Source organism: Oncorhynchus kisutch, linkage group LG1 (assembly GCF_002021735.2).
Source record: "Oncorhynchus kisutch isolate 150728-3 linkage group LG1, Okis_V2, whole genome shotgun sequence".
NCBI classification, from domain to species: domain Eukaryota; kingdom Metazoa; phylum Chordata; class Actinopteri; order Salmoniformes; family Salmonidae; genus Oncorhynchus; species Oncorhynchus kisutch.
This window is the reverse complement of record NC_034174.2, coordinates 55,339,097-55,356,039: the sequence shown is the minus strand read 5'-3', so window position 1 is coordinate 55,356,039 and position 16,943 is coordinate 55,339,097. Positions and strand designations below refer to the sequence as shown.

Genomic DNA, 16,943 nt, shown 5'->3' with positions numbered 1-16,943 from the left:
ACACACGCGTTTACCACTCCACTATGTCTCTCTGTCATGGCTTTTGCGCCATCAGTACAGATACCAATATGAGCAGCAGCTACGTTTGGCTACATAAGGCCTGTTAGTGGAATTCCCGCAAGAGAGTAACGGTTAATGTGATTGGATGTTAATTATTTCACTAGGCTACCTGTATTTGACATTGTGTTGTTATTTTGCTGAACACTAGATGATTAAATTTGATTTTGACACCGAAACAAGGCTACTCAGGCAAGGAAAAAACCTCACTCAAATGTTTAGCTACGTTGGAAAATGTGAGAAATAAAAATGTGAATCACACAGATCTGCAATGATAGTCTGAAATGTATGTACATTGTAGAAAATCATATAGGCTATTATATATCTTCAGACATAGAAGAAGCTATTCTTTCTCTGGGTCACTGAACAGTCATGCGGCTTTCAAGACATTGTTATGTCATCGTTAAAACCATTAATCTATTTGCATTAGAGTAGACGACAAGCAAATGAGGCTGTGGTAAAGTTAGAACAAAATGTACTGCGTTGGATAATATTAAATGCAAGAACGTTTTAATTATAGCCCAGTAAGCCCACCCATGTGCAGTACAAATGCTTGAAACAGAGCATGTTACTACTCTTTTTGAACACTAAAATTAAAATATATTAAATTGATCAGTGTATGATTGGTGTTTCAGTTTGATTTTCTTTTCCAAAACGAATGAAAATTACTGTCTGAATCTAATATGCAGCTTCCAATGCACATTGGCTACAATAAACTGTGTGGGCATTCAGACTGCGATTCGATTGGCCAGACATCCTGTCACTCTTGCCAGTTCAAGTCTGGTGTTGACGTAATCTTGTCTGCCTCTAAGCCCCGCCCCAAGAGGAGCTCAGCCGACTTGGACTTGAATGAGGTGAGCTCAGAAGCCCGTCAGACAGACGGATACAAAGTAGCACAAGCTGTTCACAAACATCGGAGATACTGGAGTACCGACGGCAGGCTGCGGCCCGGGGAGGGGGGGAGGACGAAGGCAACTGTGACCCCAGACCCCTGACTTCCACCCGCAAAGAATTTACCAAGAAAGAAAATATCGTTTTTATGTGATTTCTGCACCGTCGCGCGCGCTAGAGAAGTGAACTGGAGAGAGATCTTCGATACGTTTTTCTTCTACATTTCCAGATTTAAATGTTCAACTTCATGGGTCTAATAAACGGTACAGCGGCCATCCAGACCAATGTATCCTGTACATGTAACTGCAAACGCTCGACTTCATTCCAAAGCATGGAGATCAGTAAGTACTTTTTGTTATGTTCAAGCTGCTACTTTTCTGTACTTTTCTTTCCCACTTCGAATGACCAAGCTTGTCAACCAAGCTAAGCTGTCTGTTAGGTCTCGCAGACTTCCATTGCGTGGCTGGTAGGCTAGCTAGCTTAGCTATCTATGCAAGCTCTTTCTGCTTTCAATTCAGCAAAATGTCTGGCTGACTGCCCGGTTTTTATGTGCAACGTTTCTCAGCCATAACATGTCACAGCTACTTTTTGTCTTGGGGATTTTTGTCAACTAAAAAAGGTCTAGACTGTCTGCCGTGGTTTGACATGATGAAATGAAAGCTTATCTGGTCGTCATAACAAAGTTGACTCTTGTGCAGGCCAGACGTCTGGCTATCTCTGATTTCCAGTAATTGGCTCTAAATAAGGTCAATTATACTTCCATAAAAGGTGGCTCAGTGAAGACATTTTATAATACAAACCGTGTACATGTATTGTGTATGTATATGGACAATGAAAGCAAATGAATTAATTCTGGTTATTGGAGTGATCTTGTAAACCTAAATCTTGATCATACCAGGCAGCCAGTGGGCCAAATATTTAATGGTGGCATGAGAGGCTTTTTTTATCACAACATTTTGCATATTTAAATCAGTAGATTGATTATTCTACCAGGGATTCATAATGAATTAATAAAACACAATAAATCGGTTTACAAATATAAATATGTTTATTTATATATATTTATGAAATAGTTTAATTAGAGTAGAGGGGTGATTATTAGACATTAACAATAATTGTATTAGTATCGTCTCTTCTAAATCCACTCGGAAATGTCATTCAGTTATAATAGAGATTCGATATAGTCACAAACTAATTTAGGAGTAAAGTGGAATTTCCTATAATGACAGTTGTGCTAAGCTCTGCCTGCAAGAACTACATGATGTTTTGTCTAGAGATGGAGGGGATAAAAAAGAGCGAGAGATGGTCCCTGGTTTGATAAGAGTTTTCCCAAAGAGACAACCAGTCTGGATATCTTGGGACTGATCTGGACATATTGAATTCCTTAAAGTAATGGACTGTGAGCTCATGTCTCCTGCATACAGTCTCCTCTTTTCCACACAAAAATATTATTAGCCAGGAAAGAGACAAAATTCACCCCCCCCCGGTGCAATTATGGAATTTTGAACGTGATCTGATCTTGGTTTCCCCATAATAAAAGTGCCTTCTTGTATCCTGTCTGTAGTGCTTTGTTTCTCTGTGGTAGGGCAGTCTTGACTGAAGATGAAGTGTAAAAGGTGCATGTCTGAAAGTGTTTCCATTATCAGAAACAAATGCATTAGGAAGCCACTGCGTTTTGTCTAGACAGCCCCCCGAAAGAATGAGACGTGGTGGATGACAAAGCTTCAAAATCAGATAAATGGAAAATCTAAATACCACGGCCAGAATTAGGTTATTCACTTTGTTTGCCTCTGTTACTCAAAAACTCAGCCTTTTTGGGAATGCTCTATCTCTCTGAGCATTTAAAAGAATATGTTGAAATCAATTTCAACGCTTATCTGACTGTGTGGGTGGTGGTGGGAAGCTCATCTCAAGCTTCGATTTGGTGCTGTCTGGTGTTCTAAAGAGCAGAAAGCCAATGAAAGATATTTGACAACCCACACTTCCTCTCAATCTCAGATGATATTTGTCACAACATTATACAATGCACTTATTCAGTACACACACTCCTCTTTTCCTCCTATTTCTTCAGTGAAGCTGTATATTTCTAAGCTTCCAAATACTGCTTAACAATTTCATGGCAGGTAGCCTTTAAACGGTTAAGAGCGTTGGGCCATAACCGAAAGGTCGCTGGTTTGAATCCCAGAGCAGGCCAGACGGCTAGATGAAAAACTGTCGTTGTGCCCTTGAGCAAGGCATTTAACCATAATTGCTCCTGTGAGTAGCTCTGATACTCATGTAGCGTCTGCTAAATGACAAAAATGTAAAATGTACCCAATTTATTCGATGCAATGATAATAAACACTGGTGGAAAAGAGCGTTTGATGCACTATACCAAGTTATCTAGCCTAAATAAAGTAATTGATAAAAACGGACCTTCTATGGCTGTTTTTCACTGCCCAGACTAGAGGGCTGAATTGTTTCTTGATTTGTGATGAATTCCTGTTGATGATCGTTTGATTCTGTCTAGTCTCTGGTTCCTTCCCAGCAAGTGCTTTGAAGACCGACTCCAAGAGGATTCAGAAAAGACTTTACTCTGCTCGAGATAGCGAGTGTGATACTTTAATTAATCGTAAAACGATACTCTCCCATTATACAAACACTAAAGGCAGAGGTTTAGGTTTTCTTTTAATCGGTTTTGGTCTGTCCCCCAAAAAGTGAAATATGAGTTTGTCTTTTAAGGGCTTATTCTCACTGAATAGAGTTATGGGGGTGAAATGTCTATTTACATAATATGTGCATACAGTTGAAGTCAGAAGTTTACATACACTTAGGTTGGAGTGATGACAACAACTCGTTTTTCAACCACTCCACAAATTTCTTGTTAACAAACTAAGTCATTTTTCCAGCAATTGTTTACAGACAGATTATTTCACTTATAATTCATTGTATCACAATTCCAGTGGGTCAGAAGTTTACAAACACTAAGTTGACTGTGCCTTTAAACAGCTTGGAAAATTCCATAAAATGATGTCATGGCTTTAGAAGCTTCTGATAGGCTCATTTACATAATTTGAGTCAATTAGATGTGGACCTAAAGGATGTATTTCAAGGCCTACCTTCAAACTCAGTGCCTATTTGCTTGACTTCATGGGAAAATCAAAATAAATAATCCAAAACCTGTACAAATTGTAGACCTCCACAAGTCTGGTTCATCCTTGGGAGCAATTTCCAAATGCCTGAATGTACCACGTTCATCTATACAAACAGCAGTATGCAAGTATAAACACCATGGGACCACGCAGCCGTCATACAGCTCAGGAAGGAGACGCAATCTGTCTCCTAGAGATGAATGTACTTTGGTGCAAAAAGTGCAAATCAATCCCAGAACAACAGCAAAGGACCTTGTGAAGATGCTGGAGGAAATGGGTACAAAAGTATCCATATCCACAGTAAAACGAGTCCTATATCGACTATATCGACATAACTTGAAAGGCCGCTCAGCAAGGGAGAAGCCACTGCTCCAAAACCGGCATAAAAAAGCCAGACTATGGTTTGCAGCTGAACATTGGGACAAAGATCTCACTTTTTGGAGAAATGTCCTCTGGTCTGTTGAAATAAAAATAGAACTGTTTGGCCATAATGACCATTGTTATGTTTTGGAGGAAAAAGGGGTAGTCTTGCAAGCCGAAGAACATCATCCCAACCGTGAAGCAATGGGGGTGGCAGCATCATGTTGTGGGGAAGCTTAGCTGCAGGAGGGACTGGTGCACTTCACAAAATAGATGGCATCACTTGAAAGGAAAATTATTTGGATATATTGAAGCAACATCTCATGACATCAGTCATGAAGTTAAAGCTTGGTCGCAAATGGGTCTTCCAAATGGACAGTGACCCCAAGCATACTTCTAAGGTTGAGGCAATTTAGTTTAAGGACAACAAGGTCAAGGTATTGGAGTGGCCATCACAAAGCCCTGATCTCAATCCCATAGAAAAGTTGTGGGCAGAACTGAAAAAGTGTGTGTGAGCAAGGAGGCCTGCAAACCTGCCTTAGTTACACCAGCTCTGTCACGATGAGTGGGCTAAAATTCACCCAACTTATTGTGGGAGGCTTGTGGAAGGCTATCCAAAATGTTTGACCCAAGTTAAACAATTTAAAGACAATGCTACCAAATACTAATTGAGTGTATGTAAACTTCTGACCCACTGGGAATGTGATGAAAGAAATAAAATCTGAAATAAATCATTCTCTCTAATATTCTGACATTTCACGTTCTTAAAATAAGGTGGTGATCCTAAACTGACCTAAAACGGGGCATTTTTACTTGGATTAAATGTCAGGAATTGTGAAAAACTGAGTTTAATTTTTTTGGGCTAAGGTGTATGTAAATTTACGACTTCAACTATACACTTTTCTATTTACATTAGCGACGGGAATGTCACTAGCCGAGAGAGGGTTCGGTATACGTTCTTGCGTCGCAGCTCAAAAGTACTGTAAATGTCACAATAGCCACTAGCCAGGAGGCCAAGCAAACTATTCACATAGCTAGCTACTAGCTAAAGTTATGCAAGCAACTCTTCATGCGTCTACCATATTACACTTAATTATTGCAACAAAACCATATTAATCTCTTTAATAATGCAACATTTCACAAGCATGTCAATACTTTTTTTCTTTGACTGTAGACATTTTTACTTCAAGACAAAAGCACAGAGTTACTGCTAGCTAAAGCTAACAGCATGTCATCAAGTAATGTTAGCATATCAAAATGAACAATTACCCCTCTAATATGAATATACAAGTACAGTAGACCTACCTTTTAACATTACAACCAACCAATTTTTATCAATATCATGCAAATCATTAGGCTTTGTGGTAAAATCAAATTGTTACTGAGAACTTGGGTATAATTCACTGGGGACCTCAGCTGTTTTATATGGAAGCCCTTTCCCACCACCCCCCCAAAAAAATACATACATATAGGTTGTTTCTTCATTTGTAGTATTGTATGGCAATTTCCATCTGTCCACGTTGTAGAAATTAGCACATCAGGGCTGCCACAAACGTGTAATAAACTTGCCAGCTTGTAGTCCTAAAAAAACAGACATTAGTTAGCATTTTCTACCTCTAGTTCATTGAGCATTCCTATGGGCGAAATTAATGGGGAAAGGAATGGAGCTTTGGGATATATGCTAAAAATAAGGTTAACACAGGTTTAGGAGATCTTATATGTTTCATTTTGTTCTATGAGATAATATTAGTCAGTTAACGTGACATGAATTATGAAGCCTTTACGTGCTCAAAATGTCAGTTGCTAACGAGTTGCTAATGAGTCGCTAACTGTCAGAAATGGAACTACAACATTAGTCATACATTTTTTCACGTAACTATGTCGACCACGCAGATTAGTCTACGCTACTGTCCACCAAAAAGCTAGTTAGCTTAGAGAGCTTTCTGCTTCCCAGCTCGAAGGAAAATGCAAGGATGTTATATTGTTTGTTTCAGGCTGCAACCTTTTTACTTGTTTTTATTACATAAATGCATCAAAATTCACACAGTAATATTAGCTGATGAGATTCTCATAAAACAAAATATATAAGATCTAAGCCTTGGTTTACTGCAGACCTTATTTTTTATGTTTATCCAAAACAAACAATTTCTCCATAGGCTTTGTCCAACAAGCCATGGCAGAGTTAGCTTCTGTAAGTGTCTACAAAAAGACTCCATTACTATTGCCCTCTATTTGCCCTAGCACTTTTCATTTGATTTAATAAAAAAATATTTACACAAGCGTTGAAAAGAGGGACAAAGTACTGTTATTTTGACTGATTCACCTCATGATTTGTTTAACCGGGTTTTTGTTTTCATCCTCGCTAAGGAGTTTTTCCAGGACAAAAAAAAAAACATGTCCTGATTAGAAAAAAATCTGGTCCCAGATTTGTATGATTTACTATCATTTAAAAAAAATATAGTATTGACATAAAAAAAAACGGTTGAGAAATGGGCTTCCATAGATTTAGATAAGCTCAATGCAGCCGGCAGGCGGCAGCTACTGTGACAATTTCAGAATGTAACGGGCTGTTACTGCAATTTCAGGTAAAAACTCAATAAAACAAGTCTAAATTATAACCAAAATGTCTATACATTTCAGCTGTTTCAAAGACATTGCTCTGCTATTATCATTTACACTGTAGGAGTGTTGAGCTCAACTAAGACAATACACTACCCTGATCGGAAGGGGGGAAACTGTTGGGAGAGTGTCGTGCACAACCTCCGGAGGTAGCTCTTGAGACGTTCTAATTTTACGACTTTATACAACAGTATTGGCTCTCGAGAATTGATACCTCTTGACTAACCTCTCAAATGTCCCTTTGCTATTGTCAATGTGAAAACAATCTAATAGGCATGTCAATGTCCTCCGGGGTATAAACCACAGTAAACACTGCTCTACAACCAACTAACTAATAGCAGTTTGGTGTATACGTCAAAATAATGCCTTGGAGGTGTGAAACCAACAGAGCAGTCAGTCTCGCCAAAGCTAATGAGGCTTACAAACATTAATTCAACCTTAAATTCTCAGAAGGATTGGAAACAAGGAAGGGCCTTGGGCAAGGGATGGTTGTCTCACTAATTTCCATGGGGAATTCATTTCTCAATCAATTGTAACATTTGATAATGAATAATATGATACGGTGTGGGTTCTGTCCATATTCTTGCTATTCACACAAAAGTTTGAAGAAAGGAGGGATCCAGTGCAGTCAAGATGGGCCTAATCATTTGTCGCTAAAGAATGTAATTTTTAAATAGGCCTAGTATTGTGCCCACTCTAATTTAATTTGTAGTTAGGGTTGTATACTGTTTTTAAGAGCAAGGGCTTTTCTTTTGAAATGGGAATTCACACAGTACACCTACACACACATACACCTGTGAACCAGGCTGGGAGTCTGGCACGCAACTTAATTTTCCTGCATCCTTGCTCTGTAGACAGTTGGGAAAACAGGCATCGGGGAACATAACCAACCACAGACCGTGGAATGTTCTGCGTTCGACACCATTTTCTCTCTCTCTCTCTCTCTCTCTTTGTCTTAGCAGGTCTTCAGTTGAGCAATCTGCATAAGAGCCCATATTCCCCCAAAGAGGTGTTCGTTCATGCATTCTCTTGTTTCTCTGTTCTCTTTTCATTGGTAAGGAGAGAGTCTGTCTGACTAGCTCTCATAGGTCTGAATTTCAAGTGACTGTCATTCTTTAGAGAACAGAGCACATCTGCAGGTTGGCAGATTTGTTGGAATCAGAGCGCAGCAGCTTAGAGGTTGAGGTGATTTTAAATTAAAATCTATTCTGCTCTTTCTTATTGTGAAGTACAGTCTTGATTGTGATCAAATTGGACTTGGGTGAGCAACAAAGACTGTCCTTCATCGTTGGAAACCACTAGGTCTATTTTGATGTGTTTCTTGTCATGCTGTAAATCTCTTAAATGCTGGCAAAATACATTTCAGTGTCTCGTGGGGAACGTCACCCCATTGGCTGTGTCGGGATTCTCATACTAAAAGTATTTACCTTGTACTACATATAGCCTACTACTTAGAACATACTGTTAGTATAATGTATGCAGTAAGCTCCTACATACTACAGTTACACACTAGGCCAACATGCTACTGTTCATCCATATTAAGGAAATGTTCTATTGCTCCATCATGTTATCGACCACCATTTGTTAACTTTTGCTCTTACAGCCGTCCCCTTTTCTGGTTGCATTGAATTGTTGGTCTAAAAAGGGTGATTCTCTTACTGAAAAGTGTACAGTGAATTCCTACTACATGAAAAGGCTAAATTAAGTATGACATCCTGTCATTCAAGGCATACCCCAATTATGACACATTTTTATATACTGCACATCTTTTTATTCTTGCATAGGGTACACTAAACATGTACTAAATAGGATGTAGTATGATTAATTGGATACAGTCTTGTGAAATAGAACACTGAAGCTATTGCCATCCTAAGCGTTATTTTAACTATCAGACACCTTCTTTTCAGTGCCGCTAACACAATCCCCACCATTTTATGTTTATTGGAATAGCACTTCCTATTTACTTGTTTTGAAGAACAAATGATTTATGATTTGTAACCGTCTGGCCGGCATAGAACAGGCCCAGGCAGTGACAAGACGGACCACCCAGGAAAGTCTAGCTCACATCGCCCCCCTACCCCAACTCCCCCTCTCCTCATACCCAAGAAAACAGAGAATCAAATCTGCTACTAATTCAAGAGAACATGAAGAATATTCCATTGGACAGGATACAGGTTTTGTTCAGTAACTCCCTCCCTCCTTCACTCTTCTTTCTCTCTATCACTTGTTCCCACACAGTGCTATTCTCCTTTTTCCATTCTTTTTCAGTCAGGTGCAAACATGACAATGGTTGGTTGATTATGCCATTTAGTGTTTAGATTATTTTAGAATCGGATAAAATGAACCGTTAATCCAACACAATTACTTCAATGAAATGACAGTGGTTCGATTGGAATTTTTTGAGGTGGGTAGTAACCTGTTAATGGTTAGGCTACCATTAGTTCTTATGCCTTCTACACATGTTGTTCTTTTGTAAATGGAGGAATATTTTTTTTCCTCATTAGGAGCAAGTCAAAAGTGACCTATTCTGGTTACAGAGGCCTAATAGAGGGTTTAATTATAATTTACCCAAATGTAGCAACATCAGGGTCATGTTCAGTGGTCATGAAATGGACAAAAACACTTTTAAATGGGGAGGGGAAATGGGGAGGTACAATACTTTCTGAACTTGGGTCAGGGTGAAAGTAAGAGTGTTGCACCATTTCATTCCAGACCTTGTGTGACTGCTCATGTGAAACCATTTTTAATCAAACCCTCATTTCTATATTATATCATAACCGTTACCAGGAGTCAAGATCTCTGACTCAGGTTGAAGGAATGTAACTTTGGGAGTCTACTATTTGCTCATACCTTCAAATTTACCTCCCTCCCCTCATACCTCCCTCCCCCTTCCCCGGATCCTGCATGTACAGTAATTGCAGGGTATGATTATTTTAGTCACTCTATAACCCTGTGTACACCATCCCCACCATCCCCACCTAACCCCATCTCCATGGGTTACCGAACTAGGCCGCAGCCAAAACCAATGATCTCATCAGTACCACTCACTGCCCAGTCATTGAAAAAACACAAGCCTCTTCCCTTTGAAGTCCTTGCTCATCTGCTCTGACACACCGGCTATGCGTGAGCTAGCTAGCCAACCGGCATCCATTTGCATTGGAAATGAGGTGGAAGACACAAGACCTGGCAAAACCTGCAAGCAACACGGGAAAAATCACAAAGTGAGTCCTGACCACAGACCTTACTCACTAACCCTACTTATCAAGACTATTCGATTCTTTAACTCCCTTCAGTTCTCCCCCTATGGCTCTATCTGTGGGTACCATTGGGCCCCTGTGAGGACTTGCCTGTGTACAGTACAGGGAATAAGGGGCCACAAGCAAGCAGATCGAGCTCTGAGCTGTATAATGCTTTATCTCCCCACCCCCTTCAGTTGTTATCAGTGTAGTCCTGGGCTCCATTCCCATCCAGTCACCCCCCCCTGCCTCTGCCCCTGCTCCCTCGCCCCCAGCCCTAGGGGGATAGGCACTAACATGCATGTCCTTTGTTGTCTGAAGCTGGCCAGAATGCCAGACTGGGGAGACTTTTTTGGAATTTAGAATTTATTTGGGTTATTCAGTTCTGGGAAAAGAGTGACCGAGAGAAAGGGAGGATATTAGTGTGTGCATTAGAGGTCGACCGATTAATCGGAATGGCTGATTAATTAGGGCCAATGTCATGAAAACTTGAAAATCGGAAATCGGTATTTTTGGGCGCCTATTTATTTTTAAACCTTTATTTAACTAGGCAAGTCAGTTAAGAACACATTATTATTTTCAATGACGGCCTAGGAACGGTGGGTTAACTGCCTCGTTCAGGGGCAGAACGACAGATTTTCATCTTGTCAGCTCGGGGATCCAATCTTGCAACATTACAGTAAACTAGTCCAAAACAATAACGACCTGCTTCTCTCTCGTTGCACTCCACAAGGAGACTGCCTGTTACGCGAATGCAGTAAGCCAAGGTAACTTATCTTATAAAAAACAATCATAATCACTAGTTAACTACACATGGTTGATGATATTATCTAGCGTGTCCTGCGTTGCATAGAATCTGACTGAGCATACAAGTATCTAAGTATCTGACTGAGCGGTAGTAGGCAGAAGCAGGTGCGTAAACATTCATTCAAACAGCACTTTCGGGCCTTTTGCCAGCAGCTCTTCGTTGTGCATCGAACATTGCGCTGTTTATGACTTCAAGCCTATCAACTCCCGAGACAAGGCTGGTGTAACCGAAGTGAAATGGCTAGCTAGTTAGCGCGCGCTAATTGCTTTTCAAACGTCACTCGCTCTGAGCCTTCTAGTAGTTGTTCCCCTTGCTCTGCATGGGTAACACTGCTTTGATGGTGGCTGTTGTCGTTGTGTTGCTGGTTCGAGCCCAGGGAGGAGCGAGGAGAGGGACGGAAGCTATACTGTTACACTGGCAATACTAAAGTGCCTATAAGAACATCCAATAGTCAAAGGTTAATGAAATACAAATGGTATAGAGGGAAATAGTCCTATAATTCCTATAATAACTACAACCTAAAACCTCTTACCAGGGACTATTGAAGACGCATGTTAAAAGGAACCACCAGCTTTCATATGTTCTCATGTTCTGAGCAAGGAACTGAAACGTTAGCTTTCTTACATATAGCACATATTGCACTTTTACGTTCTTCTCCAACACTTTGTTTTTGCATTATTTAAACCAAATTTAACATGTTTCATTATCTACTTGAGGCTAAATTGATTTTATTGATGTATTATATTAAGTTAAAATAAGTGTTCATTCAGTATTGTTGTAATTGCCATTATTACAAATAAATAAATAAAAATCGGCTGATTTAATCGTTATCGGCAGTGAAAAATCATAATCACCATAATTTGCAAATAAATTCATAAAAAATCCTACAAGATGATTTTCTGGATTTTTTTTCCTCATTTTGTCTGTCATAGTTGAAGTGTACCTATGATGAAAATTACAGGCCTCATCTTTTTAAGTGGGAGAACTTGCACAATTGATGGCTGACTAAATACTCTTTTGCCCCACTGTACGTGCATGTTCAACTAGTCGACTGGTTGATTGTTTGGTCGATAGGCTATTGGTCCAACAAGATTTTTTATTTTTTTATCCAGCAGTAGCAAATATATATATATATTTTTTTATGGCACGCTCAGTGAACTAATCCATTGCGGAGGCAAGGGGTATGCCAGGTGTACTCTCTGCCTGAAAGAGACCCTTTGTTGGCATAATTGATATCTGGCTCTGCTGGCACATTGTAGAACAGATGTCCACAGACAGAAAGTGTGCAATGTAATAATGTGAAGTATAGCCCAAAGATATTGTTTTTGTTGTGTTGAACTTGACAGTAACGTGTGTGTGTGAGAGTGAGGGGGGATTATAAAAATGTTAGTCAGTGATTGTTATTTTTGCACACATGTAGCCTTGTGCACTTGATCAATGTCTACTATAGTGGGCACTATAATAGAGCAACAATAGAATGCATGTTTCATTCTATTTCTACTTTAAGATGTTTTTTTCCTATAGTGTTTGTCTGGTTACAAGCATTCTATTATAGAGGCTGTCATGCCTAACTGCAATATTAGTGTATTGTTTTTTATCAAGACTTGAGTGTCATTTGCAGTAAAGTCTAGGCAACAAGTAACATTGGATTGCTTTCTTTTTTTTAGCTGTGTGTTAGGTTCACATTAACCACTTTCTTTTACACAAAGAGAGAGATCATATTCTTTGTTCTTTACTTAGTTAAAACCTGCATTTCCCCCTAGCAGGGATTTTTTTTTTGAATGTTTCAGTGCAACAAAAAAAAGTGTCACCTTTTTGGGCCCTCACCAGTTTGCATCCCAGGCATAGAAGTAGGTTTATAGGCTACCTGGCTTGCACGCAAATGCATGCATATAAATGTGCCCACTTGTGGATCTGATGGTGTTTCTGATTGGTTTAATACACCACCACTAATGAGCTGTGGAGATTCTCAAAGTAATGTTTTCTTCACCTCAAACAGCAAACAAACAAGTCTGTTTTTACATCCATTGATATTGACAATAGATCCTCAATATATTTGTAAAATCTTTCCAGTTCTTTCCCTTCGATAATCACTCAGCGTGAAAGGGAAAAACGTCATGCTCTGATCCAATGGTAATGTCATAAAATAGGCCTACCTGATTACCTCTTATCCCTTGCGCAGATAGCCTACAGCTGTGTCTGTCCCGAGCTCACTGGTGCAGGAAACTCTTACATGCTGACCACACTGGTCTCCTTGCATGCGTGAGTGTTGCAAAATACATTTACATATACATGTTATTCAATAATTGAATTCAAACTGCTTGCGCGTCAGCGATCATCTGCGTAGCTAGGCTCTAAAATAGACCTTGGTTCTATTTTAGATGCTTGATGCATTGTAAGTCCCGCCTCTTCCATCTCCTCATTGGTTTTTAGGAGCATATACCCATGTGGGTGATTGAAAGTTGAACATTCCAGTCCAGTTGGTTGCAGTAATGCACCGTAAAGTTGGTTGCCAACCGCCATATAAAATCCACAGAAGAAGAAGGAGACTGAACAAGGAGAGATTACTAGTTTGTTTCCCCTTTTATCTGTGGATGAATTGTCGGAGTAGGGAACACACGATTTTGTGTGACTGAAAATGGCTCAAAATTCTACAAAGATCCAGTAAAAGAAAAAAGGGCTGTGCACATTTCAGGTAAAATAACAACCCAATGTTTTTATCCCAGGACATAATAGCTAGCAACAGCAAGCTAGCTAGCTGAATATCCATGAATACTTCATAATGTTTTGCCTTGTCCCCAAATTAATATTGTTGGTTCAGAGTTCGTTTTGATATTTCAACCTGCTTGTCCTGACCACATCTGGTGTGACTGGACAAAATCCACATGCGCGCGATGGCAAATGACATTTCAATAGCATTTTGGGTCATTCCATGTGATTTCAGCAAGCTATGACACCCACCATCTCAAATTGTTCTGAAATGGTTTCTGTAGTTATATTGATATTATACTGATTTCGACCAAACCTCTTCTTAACAATGATTAAGATGTGAAGAATCAAAATAAATGTTCAAAAGCCAGCCACGGACCTCCAAGACCCCATACCAAGCCCACCCAACAGCAAGTATACAGTATCTGTTCTCTATGGTTTGACAAGTATTATGACGCTGCGGCTTGGATAAATATTTATTCAACCTATGTAATGTATTCTCAGCAAATTTGGTGCTGTTTATTTTTCCCTTTTCAGAGAAGTTGTCTATGTCCCATCACACAACCTGATAATACCAGGTTCTAACCCCTAGATGGTGCTGATCCTGCTGTTAGGTGAAAAAATAAGAATCCCCTCCCCTCAATGTTAACTCAAAACTTAATATTTAAATGATAATGATTTATACACGTACAATTAAGAGCTACAGTTGGGAGAATGTATTTGTCCAAATAGATCTCAAAGAAACATCATATGAAAACAAAAAACAGGACTATTTATTATTAATTTAATTATTTCACTTTCTTTTCTGTCTTCAGTGCATCTCCTGTTGCAGTGATGTCGTTAAAATCCCATATTATTTTGGTGGCCAAGTAGCAGTGTTTGGTACTCTAATGGTGCAGATGATGCTTGTTTTGGTAGAAAACGTGTGTTCTCTTTGTTTTGCCAAGAAAGTCACTTTGCTGGATTACTTAGATGCATGCTTTCCTTCAATGTTTTCATCATTCACATCCTCCACAATTCCAATCCAATACTCATCATCATAGAAGAAAAGTAGAAAATTAGAGGCTCGCACATTCACCATTGTATTCTCATCTATGGGTTTCCTTAGGAACAAACTTAATGCATAATCTGGGCAGTACCCAACTTCAGCTGTGGCCAATTAACTATCTAGTAGTGAGGACAACTTCAATGACAAATTTCTCCGAACAGGGGGAACAAAACCCTCACCAAATTCTTTGAGAATACATTACATAGGATAAAGAAACAATACTCCAAGCCACAGCTCTATACTACTTGCCAGACATAGAAAACTGATACTATATACATGTTTTTGGTGTGGGGGGTCCGTGGGTGGCAAAAAAAGATCTGTGGATTCGTCGTGTCTTACTCGTAAAAAATATAATAAGTTTGGCCCTAATTGAATGTTGGGTACTATATTTATTGAATATATGAATACTAACAATTTAAAATTGCCAATTTGGGTGCAATCAATTAGCCTAATTCCTCAGTAATCAAAATATATGTCAACAAAATAATGCTGCAGGAATGCAAATTTGAGGAAATACCCGTGGTAAGAACTGTTCAATGTTGGTACAAACAGACCAGCTATGCCCTCCGTAAGGTAATTGAAGGCAAAACGACAGTAGAGGGACAAAGTGGAGTCTAAATTAATTGGCTCAGACACGAGAAGTATGTGGCAGGGACTCATGGACAATCACGGATTATAAAGGGAAAGACGGCCACATCGAGGATACCGACACCTTGCTCCCGGACAACCTAAACAGATTCTTTGCCAGCTTTGAGGAAAAAATACTGAGCTGCCGTGGTCCACCGCTGCTCACGAGGACTGTGAGCTCTCGTTCTCTGTGGCTGACGTGAGTAAGACATTTAAGCGTGTTAACCCTCGCAAGGCTGCCGGTCCAGATGGCATCCCGAGCCTTCTTCTCAGAGCATGTGCCTGGAGGTTTTACTAACATATTCAATCTCTCCTGGTCTGTTGTCCCCACTTGCATCAAGATGTCCACCATTGTTCCTGTACCGAAGAAAGCGAAAGTAACTGAACTAAATGACTATCATCATGAAGTGCTTTGAGAGGCTAGTTAAGGATCATAACATCTCCACCTCACTTGAAACCCTAGACCCACTACAATTTGCATCCGCCCCAACAGATCCACGGATGACGCCATCGCACTGCACATTGCCCCATCCCTTCTGGATAAGAGTAATACCTATGTAAGAATGCTGTTCATTGACTATAGCCCAGCCTTCAACACCATAGTGCCCTAAAAGCTCATCACTAAACTAGAGGCACTGGGTCTGAACCCTGCCCTGTGCAACTAGGTCCTGGACTTCCTGACAGGCCTACCCCAAGTGTGTTTGCTCAGCCCCCTTCTGTTCACCCATGACTGCGTGACCACACACGTCTCCAACTCAATCAAGTTTGCAGAAGACACAACAGGAGTAGGCCTGATTACCAACAACGATGAGACCTCCTTCAAGGAGGAGGTGACGGCCCCCACGGAGTGGTGCCAGGAAAATAACCTCTCCCTCAACAAAACGAAGCAGCTGCTCATGGACATCAGTAGATAGCCGAGAGAACACACCCAATCCACATCAACGGGGCCACAGTGGAGAGGGTGAAAAGCTCCAAGTTCCTCGTCGTACTCATCACTGACAACCTGAAATTATTCATTCACACAGACAGTGTGGTGAAGGCGCCGCAGCGTCTCTTCAACCTCAGGGGCTAAGCTGAATTTCTTCAGCCTCCTAAGACCCTCAGGCACTTTTACAGATGCACCATTGAGAGCATCCTGTCGGGCTGTATCACTGCGTAGTACGGCAACTGCACGGTCCGCAACTGCAGGGCTCTCCAGAGGGTGGGGCAGACAGCCCAACGCTTCACCGGGGGCACACTGCCTGCCGTCCGAGACATCTACCGCTCAGTGTCACGGGAAGGCCAAGAAGATCATCAAGGACCTCAGCCACCTGAGCAACAGCCTGTTCACCTCGCTACCATCTGCAAGATAGAGACAGTACAGGTGCATCAAAGCTGGGACAGAGACTGAAACAGCTTCTATCTCCAGGCCATCCGACTGTTAAATAGTCACCACTAGCTGGCCTCTGCCCAGTACC

The 16,943-nt window shown here is 40.4% G+C and overlaps 1 protein-coding gene across 2 annotated transcripts in view; it reads left to right on the top strand.

Annotated features, from left to right (window-relative positions):
* The first annotated feature begins 886 nt into the window (after positions 1 to 886).
* The window catches only part of pmepa1 (prostate transmembrane protein, androgen induced 1), an 82,879-nt gene continuing 66,822 nt past the window's right edge, over positions 887 to 16,943 (top strand). For both annotated transcript variants that reach the window (XM_031827219.1, XM_031827217.1), the window contains exon 1: positions 887 to 1,289. In XM_031827219.1, coding sequence (XP_031683079.1) covers positions 1,184 to 1,289 — 106 coding nt within the window. In that variant the 5' untranslated portion in view covers positions 887 to 1,183. The remainder of the gene's footprint in view (positions 1,290 to 16,943) is intronic.